Below are 13330 nucleotides of genomic sequence, written 5' to 3' on the forward strand. Positions count from 1 at the left end.
GGTGACACCCGGAATTTTGACATTATGACAAGGACTGAAAAAGAATATGAACTTACATTGAAAAAAAACCCATATTACATGTTCCAGTAACTCTTCTCTTTTTACCTCTTTCGTTTAACTAAACTCTATCCTTAAAAAAAAAAAAAAACCAACAAAAAACCAAACAACACAAAAACAAAAACAAAAAAAAAAACCCCAAACAAACAAAAAAACAAACTACTGTTTTACCTTTCTCCTATCAAATTTGTGTTCAGGTTTTCTCAGATGGACTGAGTGCCTAAAAATGTGTACTGTCCCTCCGGCATGCGAACTCCATAAAGCACATGCACGAACAACTCATCTGCTGGCATTAAGCGGTGCTTCACACTTTCTCCTACAACTTCTCCCTTTGCCTGTCACGTAAAAGCAAAATGATAGCAGGTTATTTTTGGAATCTGGTAGTGTAAGATGGTGGTGAAGCAGTGCTGTTTTGCTTTGCTTTTGGGTTTGGGGACCTGCGTTGGAGAGGACTGTGTACAGGGCTGCGATGCCGTTTGCTCAATCTCGTCTGACAGAGCGGCACTGCATTCAGCCCTCAGCTTCAGACAGCCTGGCTCGGGTGCTTCAGAACGGCGCTGCCCCGCAGACCTCGCTGCCCGTGCGGTGGTGCCCGGCTCCTCGCAGCAGGCGGGGTGGCAGTGGGAAGCAGCTGATGTGAGACGTGAGGGGTTTGTGTAGCATGTGCTGAGGAGATGGCAGAGAATGGCAGCAAAGCTGGTGAAGCTGGAGCACAAGTGCTGTGAGGAGCAGCTGAGGGAGCTGGGGGTGTTTATCCTGGAGAAAAGGAGGCTCAGGGATGACCTTGTCGCTCTCTACCGCTGCCTGAATAGGAGGCTGTGGCCAGGTGGGGGTCGGTCTCTTCTTCCAGGCAGCCAGTGTCACTCCAAGAGGAAATAGCCTCAAGTCATTAGATTTAGGTTGGACATTAGAAGGAATTTCTTCACAGAAAGGGCAATTAAACATTAGAATGGGCTGCCCAGGAAGGTGATAGAGTCACCATCCCTGGCGGCGTTTAAAAATTGATTGGATGCTATGGACTTAGTGCCCTGGTCTAGTTGACATGGTGGTGTTAGTTTATAGGCTGGACTTGATGATCTCAGTAGTTTTTTCCAACCTAATTGAATCTGTGATTCTGTGAAGCTGTGATTCTGTGAAGTTGCCCTAGCCCCATTACCGAGGCAGGAGGAGCGGAGTGATGGCAGCCCCAGACCGTGGCACGGACGGGCGGTGGCAACCGCAGGGCGCCCGGCTGGGGCGGTGACACAGCGGCCTCGGCCAGGTGTCGGTCGGGCGGGCTGCCCGTGCCCGATGCCGAGCCAGGGCTCTTTGGCACCGGCCGCCGCCGCCGCCCTGCCCGCGGAGCGCGGACCCGCCGCGCAGCCCGGGCGCTTTGCCGCCAGCCGGGACCGCCGCCGCGCAGCCCGGGCCCGCCGGCGGGACGGGACCGCGCTTCCCGCCGCGGCGGGCGCGCCTGCGGGATGCTTAAAGGACGGCGTGCGGCGCCAGGGGACTGTGCGGTGGGCGGCCGAGCAGCTGGCACCGCCTCCCCGCGGGGACCGGCGCCCCGAGGGCTGGCCGGGCTATAAGTTTCCCTCCGCACGGGTTGCCGTGAGAGTGGCTGCTTGCCGCGCACCTGCCCGGAGCCCACCCCCCGGGAGGAATCCTGCCCCAGGTCAGAGTACCTCTCCTGAGGTGGCGGCAGCGGCTTCAGCCAGCCCCGGCAGAGACGGAGAGGAAATCAGAAAAACCGGCCCGGAGGACGAGCAGGAGGGATGAGGACTTGCTTTGGTAACAGCGTCCCGTGGGGTGCAGGAGCTGCCGGTGCCTTGGGGAGGACCGGTCCTCCTCGGCGCCTCTGAACTGTCCCCGGGGCCGTGGCTCCCAGGGAAGCCTCGCCAGCAGCGAGGCTGGAGGGAAGGTGATTTAGGGTGAATAAACTGAGCTGCGCGGTTGCTAAGTGTTGTGTTTCTGTGTTTTTTTTTCAAGCATGACGCGAAGAGAACGTTTGGAAAGGACTTGAAGTGGAGCAGAAAGCAAAGCCCACGGAGAGCAGCTAAGGTAAGGACAGGCACAGACGTTTGCACTCCTTTGTATGCGCTGAACTGAGAGTTCCACTGTGCCTTTCTGGAGGACAGAGGGAGAGAGGGAGGAAGGAGGGAAGGAAACTATGGAAAGTAGGTGATTTTGAACAAACCCCCACAACATGTAATTTCTCTTGTTTTCTATTAATCCTTATGACACTTCCTCAAGCATAGCATCTGCAATGTCAAAAACCCACAAGTTACGGTCAATAGACATCCCTTCAGGGGAGGAAACAAAAACACCTTTGGGTTTCTCTCCTGGTGCACTAGAGGGACTGCTTACTCTTTAAAAGCAGAAGGTATTTGAGCTGGTTGAATGGGTTGTATAGATTTGCAGAACTCTCTTTCCATTGGCACTGCAAACTCGGTTACCTACATTTTGGTATTATATGATAAGGGACACAACAAAGAGCTCACAAATTCAGTAGGAACTTAGGTAGGAAACTTTTTAATCACAAAAATAATCGCTGAACAGTAATCAATAGGTAAAATACAGGCAGCTTGTGCCTTAAGGAGTTGACATGAATCACAAAACCAGGTAAGGCTGTAACATGCAAACTGATGGAGTGGGAAGTGAAGGTGTCTTTGGGATTGACCATACTGAAAAACACTGAAGCAGAAGATAAGTCATACTGCCATTAGATATGACAGTATAGAAATGTAATCTCTAGCATGCTGAGAATGTTGCTTCAACATTTTATTTTATGTAAGTGATCCCTCAGGGAAAAGCTGCATTGCTGAAGTGAGCAATGACTGAGCTCTGGGAGACAAAACTTTGGGTTTGGTGGTGAAGGGGAACTCCTGGCCAAAACTGAAGAGAGTGTAACAGTGTGGCAGTGTGTGTTAGCTGGCTGTTGTCCCTGATGTGTCCACAGCTGCTAGCTGCACTCCATATTGTTTCATTCAATAGCATCGCGGAAAACTCAGAGGTGGCCGCCTTTTGCTGTGGAACAAGGAGAACTCAATTAGCCCGTACTTTCTGTGGCTGCTAACAGCAGCAGCACTCAAGGAAGTAAATGTTTCATGTTCTGTTTTGTATTGAGTTAAGATTTATTTTGAGTGATTTAAGACCAATTCTGAAGAAACAAAGTGAAGGCTTCAAATACAATATTAATTGGCTTTTATACAGTGTCTAACTCAGTACCTCCTTTCCAGAGAGACTTCAAAGCACTTTCAATCAAAATGGATGTTGGAGGTAAAATCTTACCTCCATCTAGACTAAATTCATAAGCTTCAGTCCCGAAACCTTTCTTTGTTTTCCATTAGGTGGCCGTAGAGAGAGGTATGCTGTGGCTTGTAACCTGCTATGGAGTAACCAATGATAATTCTAATTTCAAGATAAAATTGACTACTCAGTGTTTGACTCTGGGCTCATCTAGGCTAAGGGCAGGGCTGCAACAGTGGCCATAAGCAAATGTCCCACACAGAAAAGGACTGGAGTAGGTCTATATGATACAAATTACCAGTGGAAGTAACATACTATAGAGGTAATATGTCTATATTCTTTCAACTAAGACAACAAACTGTTTGCAGCACTATCCAGTTCCTTTTGGACAGCCTGGGAACTCCACAGGAGGTTTATACTATTGCTCTTACTCTGGTCTTCCTGAGTCAGACACCTACCTGTGACGTTTATCTCTTCACACTATATACTGTTTGAACTTGTATATATCCACATATGAAACATGAACCTTAAAACAGGTGAATAATGCTGAATTTAGGTCAAAAATAAGAAATGTTTCTAGGCATATTATTTCAGGAGGCATCTCCCTCGTAAGGGCTCTGTGTCTGGTAGGCAGTGTATTGCTAGTTGACTGCTGTGCCTAATGCAGCAGTCACTGCTGCACTGTCACCAGCTGCAGGGCTGGCTCGCTGCTGTTTCAAGGCAGTTCCCTGGGAAGGTGCAGGGATTCATGCAGGAACTCATGCAGGTGGTGCAGCTGTGTGTGATGGGGCGGCAGTGTGTGTTGGCTGCTTGAAGTTCTGGCAGCAGCTAACATGCAGCTGCTCTCTTTTCCCACATACCTTGGTCATCAAAATGGAGACCTACTACTTTTGTATAAGAAATCTTTTTGTTTCTCCTGATTATTGCTTTCTTTGACTGTCAGGCAAATACAAGTGGTATCTTGCATCTTTCCATTATTCTAACAACAGTGAGAATTTTTTCTTTATTAAGACTCTGGTGTTCATCTACTTTTAGATACCAAGGTAACAGGAAGTTTTTAAATATCTGTAAAAACTTCATGTGTGTTTTATGTTTGATTTTAATTTTTTTGATAGCATTATTTGACAAATGCAGCTTGATAGCTTTTGAGAGGTGTTTTTTGTTTGTTTGTTTGTTTGTTTGTAATTGAGTAATTAGAGTCCTCAATGGCTTAAAGTCACTTTCACTAACTTTCTAAATGCTATATCTGAAAAATAATTACCTTCGCATTGTATGTGATTTAAAAAGTCAGTCTTAGAATTTTTCCTCTCTCATTGCTTCTCCAGATAACTTAATTTGTTAACATTAATGCATTAAAACCACTGCACATAGTCTCACCAACCACACAGTGTGAACAGGACTACATGTGGAAGGATTAAGGCTGAAAGCACATTCATCTTTTTGATTCATGTTTCATTGTGAGCTTCTCCAAACTTGCTGCCACAGCCATCAGTGTAAATTTCATCCTCATCTTGGCCCTTTAGGCATCTACAGAGTGCCAAAGGCACTCTTTGTTGTGACTTGTTTTATCTAGGAGCTGCTGTCCGTGCCATGGACCGTGAAGAGAAAGAGCAGCAGTGTTGGTGAAGGTGTGCACAGTGACTGACCTCCCACTGTTGTGTGTGGTGATTAGGCAGTGTATTGTTAGTTAGCTGTTCCTCACACACCAGCAACTGACTACACTGTCAGATTAGCACATCACAGTCCAGACAAGAATATAAACACTGCTGTTTAAATATCTCGTTGGCCCCTAGCTGGCCAGTGCCTGCCTGGTTCCCCTGACCTAAGGGAGGTGTGCTAGGTTATGCAGACTGAGTGAATGCAGTGTTTAAAATAAGGTGGAACTGAGAGTATAGAAGTAAATGTAGTTGTATTTCATGCAGTTATACAGCAACCCCAACTGGTTTATAAATAATCTACTGAATTATGTAAATATTAAGTAACAGTTTCGGGTTTGAACCCTATATGAGTATGTTTCTCTTACATCACTAAATATTTAAGGGACATTGATGTGTTGTCTCAGCAATAAGTTATGCTCAAATGGAAATAAAATAACTTTAATACTCATGCACTGACATTTGTTAAGCATCATAGGAAAGAAGTTTAATCTTAAAGTGGGGAGTTTATTCAAGATTCCAAGAAATAAGTTTCAATCTGTTTAAAATGTTGGAGTTTATATTTTTATATACTGTATTTTAAATTAACTCTAAGTGGGTATTTATATAGACATATATTCACACTACTTCCTTGGCTTTTGACTATAGATAAATGCTTGTTTTAATAACATATTCTGACTTTCATTTTATTTGTTTGCTTCTCCAAGTTTGTGTAGATTTGGCCATTAGATGCTTCATTTTTACCAGATAACTTGTAACATACTTTTAAGAAAGGAGTGATTAGTTTATCAATGGTCTGCCCTAAATATTATATTGCAAGAGCTGATATGTCTCATGATGTATAAGTAATACAAACACACTGAGTTTTTGTTAAGGAGGAATGTTAATTTGTTAAAGAATTAACAGTAAATTTTGAAAAACTTAAACTGTGTAGAATCAGGACTGAATGGTACCTATACTGAAATTTCTTCAGAAGATGGTTGTGTCACTGCAATGCGACTAAATAGTGGAATGAGAAGATCCACGACTGTGTTTTCTCAGACAAAATCTTCTTTCCTTAGTACTCTGCAGTGACTATGATTCAGGGAGCCGTGAGTTAAGTAATTCTGTCCACTTGTTTGCTAATATCACATGCTATTTCTGAATACCAGGAAAGACACTTGATCTTAATGCTGGCATTGAGATATTTAAGATTACACTGTGTCCTCTGGAAAACAATATGAGCTTTAGTGAGTGAGTCACAAACGAGGTGCACACATTTCCTTCCCTCACGCTCCCTTTCAAACAAGAAAATCATGCCCCACTGTTTATCTTGAGTGTTTTAAGGACCCAGGTGAAATTTCCCATATGCCAAATAATTCTCAGGCAGTACCAGGACTAAAACAGGCTTTTTTTTTTGGGTCTTCCACTAATAGCACCCAACATTTCTTTATACCTACCCTTTTTTATTCAGTGATGCAAAAACCAGGGAGCTTTGGTAGTTCACATGAACAGACATCCATGTTTTAAACTTGTGCATTTTCAAATTAAGATATCCACCTTTTATGGGCAAAACACTGTGTCCTGACATTTAGTTCCATGCACCATTGACTGCTCACAGTGAGGGGAGAGGGTCCATATCTCAGCTCCCTTCCTGCTCCATCAAAGCAGCAGAGATGTGTGACAAAAATCACCTGACATGTCCCACTATGTGTTCTCACACTGCACATGCAGGAGGAGATAGGAGTAAAATGCAGGACCTCAGCATAAAAATAGGCACTGTCTTCAGAGATGATGTGGAATCTTGCAGGACAGTGGCAAACAGTGCAGAGGCTAGTCTAAAACACCAGCAGCAGGCCTATTTGGTCTAATGAGACTTTTACATAGTCCTTAACTGGGTTCTGAAGTTTTGGGTGGATAAAATTGTCATGCATTAAGTTTAATATCCTTTCCAAAAAGGTGTTTGCCATTATTGAGAGTGACTTTGTTTAATCTTCCAGATAAGTATCATTACTCAATCTCCATAGATTTTTTTGTGACATTCTCAATTAATTCAATAAATGAAAAACTCTGTCTTTTAAAAAACAATTGCTCTTGAATTTCTCACCTTTTGAATTTTCTCACCTTACAGTTGAGTGGCTGTCTTTACTAGAAAATTTTTGAAGCGCTTTAGGTATTTTCAACCAGTATTAGTCTTACAAAAGAACAACACTAATTCTACTCATCCTTTTCATATAGAAAATTTCACTATTCTACTCAGACACAGGTTTTTCTCATTCCTATTAGCTCAGCCCTTCTTCAAGGCATGGACAGCTGGGGTGAGGTTTCTTACTCGAGTTTTCTATCTCCCTTCATTCAGATAAATCAAAACTCTTGGCAGTTTGTAATGGAAGAGTGGAACAGAACTGAAAATGGGTTAGCAGTTACATGCAGGACTGGGGAGTTTGCAAGGTGAGAAGAGTGGGGCTTGAGCCAGGAGCCTGCATCCCCTTCTTCTACCTCTACTTGAAGATTGCCATTTTATTCTAGAGATGAGATGTAGATGGGTGGCTGGGGAGCATTGTTTTCCATAGTCTCAGAAGGATGTCAGAGTGCCAGGCTCTTGATTTTTGTTGCCCCTTGAGTCCTTCTGTAAGCAACCATGAATATTTACACAGGCCCTGCCTTCATCCAGGTCAGAAGAGAAATAACCCAGCAGGAGAGGAGCTCACATCTGAGGCACTGTACTGCACAACAAATGTATGGAGAAGTTTGAAGATTTTAAAGGTGTTGGAAAACTGAAATGTAAAATATGTAAAATATGAAGCAGCAAGTAAATTTATTTCAATCTTTTTGCTTCTTGTAATAATTTTATTTTCTATGTACATTTTTTTTGCAACTGGCAGCTTCACAATTCAGTATTCTTCCTTGAGAAGATATTGCAAAGCTGGTACCTTCAGTTACATATGTGAAACCCTGCTATGGATGTCTCTGGGTCCCATGTCTTTCATGACAGGGCAATTATGTGTTAATGGAGTATAAAATCTCTGTCTTACTGGTATAATGGGGGGAAAAAACTGTGTAAATATGAGTCATTTATTAATAAACCTTCTTTCTAACTATTTACCTCCTGGTGACAATTTTAATTAGCTATTGTCAGGAATTCAGAAAAAGAAATCATAAACCCTCTATGCAAATTGATGGTCCCTCCCTGCAATGTACTGAGTGCCTCGCTGTGTCAGAAACCTCCGCTGTTCCTGAGGCCACTGCAGGAGCCAATCCAGAACCAGCAGACAAATTGCAAACACCAAAGTTAAAGAGTAGCAAAATCACCTGATGGTTTAGCTTCTAGCAACATTTCTCAGGAATAGAAAGGCTGTATACCCATGGTGTTGAATGGCTTTTTCAGAGGTCTTCTCTTTTCTTCATGATAATCTGCCTGATTAATGCTGTTACCTCTGGTTTGATACTTTCTATTGGCTCCTCAGGTCTCCAGAATTTCACAACTTTACCCTCAGGGCTAACAAGGTACTTCCAGAAATTCCATCGAGGCTCTTTCTTTGAAGAATCTGTAAGGATGAAATCAGATGGCTTTAGTGGCTTACACCTGGAATTGTCTCCAGGCCCCACACTGATTCTTTGACTATTTATGCTGAAGTAATCCCACCATACTCTTTGCTAGCAGTCTGGGCATGGATTTACTGATTGCTGCTAATGATCTGAAAAGCTGGAAGTCAGTGATGCTCCCCCCTTCCTGTGAAACTGTTAAAGAGTTCCTACTTTGACTATTCTATACTTCCTAGGGAAGAGGATACGAGGGCTGCATATTTATTCAGGGAATCCCTACTTTTGTGTCAGTTTTGGGAAGTGAGATGAGAGCAGGAAGTTGTACTGCTGATGGCTTAATTAAGCTTCTTTCAAAAAAGGCTCCAGTAGATTTTGACTGGAGAACAAGTGTTTGGTTGGGAATGGTGCTGAACCCTAAATGGATTTTTTTTAAGCAATGGATTGAAGTTTGGCACCATGCTTGTGCTGCAAGTGGACTAATTTTGCACTAGATTATTGGACAGTGCTGTGCCATCCTGTTGCTAGTAGTCACAGGCACAAAAGGGTGGTATGGCATGATGTTCAGCCTTCTGATTGTCAAAATAGCAACACGAATAAAAAAGGTACTTTAATTAAAAATGCACAGAAATTTAATGTGAAACTCAGGAATGCAGCAAGAGAAAAACTTTATTTCAGAATACTGAAGTACCAAAAGATCTTTCTCCTTCTTGTAGGTGAACAGCATGTCAAATAAGAAAATTTGAGTAGAATTTTTTTCTTTATAGGTACCAATGTTTAACACTGATGGCACTGATATTTAGAATCTGGATTCATCACACAGAGCAGGTGCCTTTGTGCTCTAGTCATTTTGATAAAGAAATGAGAGAAAACCCTCAATAATTTCACTGGACATCTGGCATGTTGCCTGAGGTTGCCTGAGGTTTTTACTAGCATGCCTAAGAGCAGGTAGGAACAAACACAGTTACAATGACAATGGTGCCCTTAAATTATTCCTCAATAAAAAAAATTTCCAAGTACATGCTTGGGGGATTTAGCACATAAGAGTTCTGGGAAACATTTCATTTAGGTATGTGAAATAATTCTCTAACAAGAGATGCTATGAGAGACTGAAATAGACTCAGAAGGCAAGGAGATCGAATACAGGTTTGGGCACTCTACTACTTTATTTTCTGGGTAAAGTAGTGTGTCAGAAAGGGGTTATGTTTAAGCAATCTTTTTCTTTCATATATTTATATGGTTCAAAACCTGATCAAAGCTCAGGAAAATTCAGAGAGGCTTTTCAAGTTGGCTATGAGTCTGTGAAACTTTGGTCAACTGAAGGGGGAGAGAATTTCATTTTGCTCATCAGAATATGAGGTTCTAAGTCTGTAAATGTTCCCTGTATTAATGCAGGATTTTGCAGGCTAGGTCCTGAAGTTCACATGACAAATTGATACAAATCAGTGGTTATATATAACTAGTATATGCAAACCTGTTTTACAATACATTTTACATAAAGATGGACATAGGACCCAGCTAAAAATCTCATCTGCATGTGGTTATATTAAATCTTCTGGTAATTTTATGACTCCTATAACTACATTTTGTCCATAAGAAAGATCTTTCTTATAATAAAAAACATGTACTTTGAAATAAGATTTTGTAAGTGGGAGTGTCTAGCTCTAGCATTTCTAGCAAAATGGATGTTTCTAGCTGGGCTGGTCAGAGCAGACTGTTTTTATAAGCAGTGAGGAGAAACTGATGTTTTCAGGACACAATTCTTTAGCCCATATTTTTGATATGCAAATTAAAATGAGAGTAATTGTATGCTAAGTGCCTGTTTGTCTCCATAGTTTGTGAAGACTTCAGTGTTTCCTGACAAAAACATGCAGCCTGGATTCAATGAGACTACCAAGATTACAGGCAGCTTGATACATAAAAGAAAACAGTTACCTATTAGAAATTTAAAGGCTGGATCTGCTTCTGATCCTAGGATCTTGATTTTGTGGAAAACAGGGAATGTTACTCCATAGTTTCCTTTGGCAAAAGATTCTATTTCCTGGCTTGAACTAGGCTCTGATTCTCCGAACTGGTTGCAGGGAAACGCCAGCACAGTGAAGTGGGAGGGACCAAACTCTCTGTGCAGATCTTGCAGTGCGATGTAATTTTTGTCTGTGTATTGGCAGTAACTGGCCACGTTTACAACCAAAGTTGCCTTCAGAAAAATAAAGTTAGAATAACTTTAGTTATTAGTGATTGGCTATTTGGTTATTAGCTATTATTTAGTCTAGTAAGGAAAAAGCCTATAGATATTGTAGAGATCACAACTGAATCTTAAAGTGACATTTATCATTATCATAATGGTTCCTGTCAGAAGGCTAAATGTATTGTGTCTGATCATCATTTCGTTAAACAGATAAAGATGAAAGCAGCTGAAGATATTTACTTTCAGACAATCTGTTGTAAATATATAGTAAACTCATAAACTTAATCTTACAGCTTTGCTTATATATAAGCATTTTAAAAAGCAGATATTTAGGACATGCACTAAAATCATATTTACTAGATAAACTTCCAAAATCCAAAACCAACATTCTTAACTAAGATTAAAATCCACCAATTTGCCAGTTAAGCTGTATTGCCCTGTGCTAAATAATACAATTTCTTTTCTTGATTTGCTAGATCTAAATACTTGATTCCTGGAACAGGCCTAGATAAAATAAGTTTTCTCCAGCTTTCTGTATGAAGAACAGGGATTTAGCACAAATCTCTGCCAGAACCTCCCATAACCAAGCCTTTTATTTACCTAGAAACATGCACATTTTTTGTTAGTACGGATTCAAGACAGAAAAAGTGAAAGAGTAACTTACTTTCCCTCTGTACTTCTCCAAGGAAATAATCCTTCCTCGTGAATCCTTGACTTCAAAAGAATAAAAATCTTTGCTTTTAGGTTTAAAAAACCTGAGTTGCAGCAGGCAGAGAATGGTGGTGCACAAAACCATTGACAGGAAGACAACAAAGATCCTGGCTCTGTGCACTGAGTATTTCAGAGGATAACTAGTTGTGAGAGGCTCCATTTTTGAAATCTTTGGAGAGGAGCCTGGGCAGGCCTGGAATGTGAAGGAGGAGCTGAAACATGAGACTCTCGGCTTAGACCGGAAAGGACAAGCTGCTCATTTTTGTCCCTGTTACAAAAAAGCTGTTGCACATAACAGCGCCTGCTGGGCCTCTGAGCCCTTATGCAAAGTATTCGGGAACTTTTTGGGGGGAAGAGGGATGGAAGGGGAAGGAGAAATGAGTGAAAAGGGTGTAACTATCACCTAGGGAGGCTGATTGCTCTGTGTAACTGACCTGTGTGGGATATTCCAGTATGTGTCTGCACTGTCATGAGAGCTGCTGGGCACAAAACTGAGTTTGTAGTGCAGCTCCAGCACAACCCCTGGGCCCCCATATGTATCTGGGTAGTTGTTCTGCAGGAGGCAGCTGTGTTATCAGGCAGACTTGGAGAAGTATTTTGGGGGACAGCTGTTCAGGTAGAAAAAGGCAGAATGGTTGAAACCACCTTGTTTACAAACTCAGCACTGCGTCTCATCAGCTGCTGTGGCATCACAGACAGCTGTGTAAAACTCTTTTCAGCACATGGAGCAGAGAAAAACTCCTTGGTAATAGTCTGTCCTAATAAAGGAAGATAATATAATGTGGATTTTTTTTTGCATTGAGAGTGGGGATGGTAATGGAAAATGGGTTGCTTTCTTAATTGCTACTGGCTACCTGGCAACGAGCTGTACTGAGATGTAAGGTTGAAGGTCTGCGTGAGAGAAGAGTTAGCTGAAAGTCTCAGATCTAAGCCAAGCCCCAGTGGTGTTTTGCTGCTTGTGAGTCTCTGCTTACTCTCTTTCCCTCCCAGTGCAAACCACCATTGAGGAGTCATTTCTGCCTCAGTTGGTTTTCTTTGTCACCCTGATTTTTTGCTGCACTTAGATGATGCATTTTAAGGGATGGAAATAGAAAGGGCTTTTCTGAATGTAGAACCTGGAATCTGGTTTTTTCTTTCCTTTTGATGTCTTCAGTACTACTACCAGTATCACTAGTTTGTACAATATCGTGTATCAGTGGTGGGTTCAACTCTTTCTATAATCTCTAAATAGCTAAAATCCACATTCATTTTGTTTAACAAGACTATAGGGACAGCTTCATGCTTTTCTATAAAACAGAGAGAGATGCTTGGGAAACACTGTGAAATTTCAGTATTTGTATATGAGGACATATTAGGCTTTGTCTCTGCCTGGCAGTGAGGCCTGTGAGCAGGATGTTTTGATGGTGGGGAAGAAAACACATAATTGTGTGCTGAAATGAACAAAGCTGTACTCATCAAGCAAGCACAGGTGACTAATGCTGACCTTAAAGGCAAGAACAAAAGTGTTTGGTTACAGAAAATCCATGTAACATCCTGATGTCTAAGCCACATCTCAAGTGTTTGCAATTTGCATCTAATATTATTTCAGAACAAAATAAAACAAACAACCCTCCCCTTAATATATTATAATACTGGTGTGTCTAATCATTACCCAGAAGGCCATTATATTAACTGTGTCTCCTTTTGTTACTCTCAACTAAAACCTTGCTCAAAATCTGTCTGAAACCCAAAATATGTTGTTTAATATTGTCTGGACTCTTACATTTTAATAGTTTTTCAGATTTTATGGTTTTCTGACTCAAATTGCTCTATGAATGAATTTGCACAAGTGCAAATAAAAAGACCAATTTAATTTTTACTTAGTATCCCTTAATATATTAAAAATACAAGATAACATTAAAAATAATGACATGAATAAGCTGCAGTGGTAGTGAGAAGGTTCAGGAATCAGAAGAGCTCTAAGTCCTCT

General features: G+C 41.6%; 1 protein-coding gene and 1 long non-coding RNA gene across 3 annotated transcripts; one reads left to right on the forward strand and one right to left on the reverse strand.

Moving 5' to 3' along the window:
- The first annotated feature begins 1603 nt into the window (after positions 1-1603).
- Positions 1604-8022, forward strand: LOC129132855 (uncharacterized). The gene is made up of 3 exons (XR_008535879.2): positions 1604-1827; positions 2026-2097; positions 7594-8022. It is a non-coding gene; the product is annotated as an uncharacterized LOC129132855 (long non-coding RNA).
- Positions 2553-11568, reverse strand: GPX8 (glutathione peroxidase 8 (putative)). 2 transcript variants are annotated; one of them, XR_008535878.2, is made up of 4 exons: positions 11315-11568; positions 10398-10659; positions 8232-8467; positions 2553-3063 (listed from the first exon to the last, which is right to left on the reverse strand). XR_008535878.2 is itself a non-coding variant. In XM_054652326.2 (3 exons), the coding sequence occupies exons 1-3, from the start codon at positions 11519-11521 to the stop codon at positions 8304-8306; spliced, it is 633 nt and encodes a 210-aa protein (XP_054508301.2). In that variant the 5' UTR covers positions 11522-11568; the 3' UTR covers positions 7749-8303. The 2 variants fall into 2 exon arrangements, 1 of the variants encoding a protein (XP_054508301.2); XM_054652326.2 differs by lacking the exon at positions 2553-3063 and having other exon boundaries at positions 7749-8467.
- Between the last annotated feature and the right edge of the window lie 1762 nt (positions 11569-13330).

The sequence above is a fragment of the Agelaius phoeniceus genome, chromosome Z (assembly GCF_051311805.1).
Source record: "Agelaius phoeniceus isolate bAgePho1 chromosome Z, bAgePho1.hap1, whole genome shotgun sequence".
NCBI lineage: Eukaryota > Metazoa > Chordata > Aves > Passeriformes > Icteridae > Agelaius > Agelaius phoeniceus.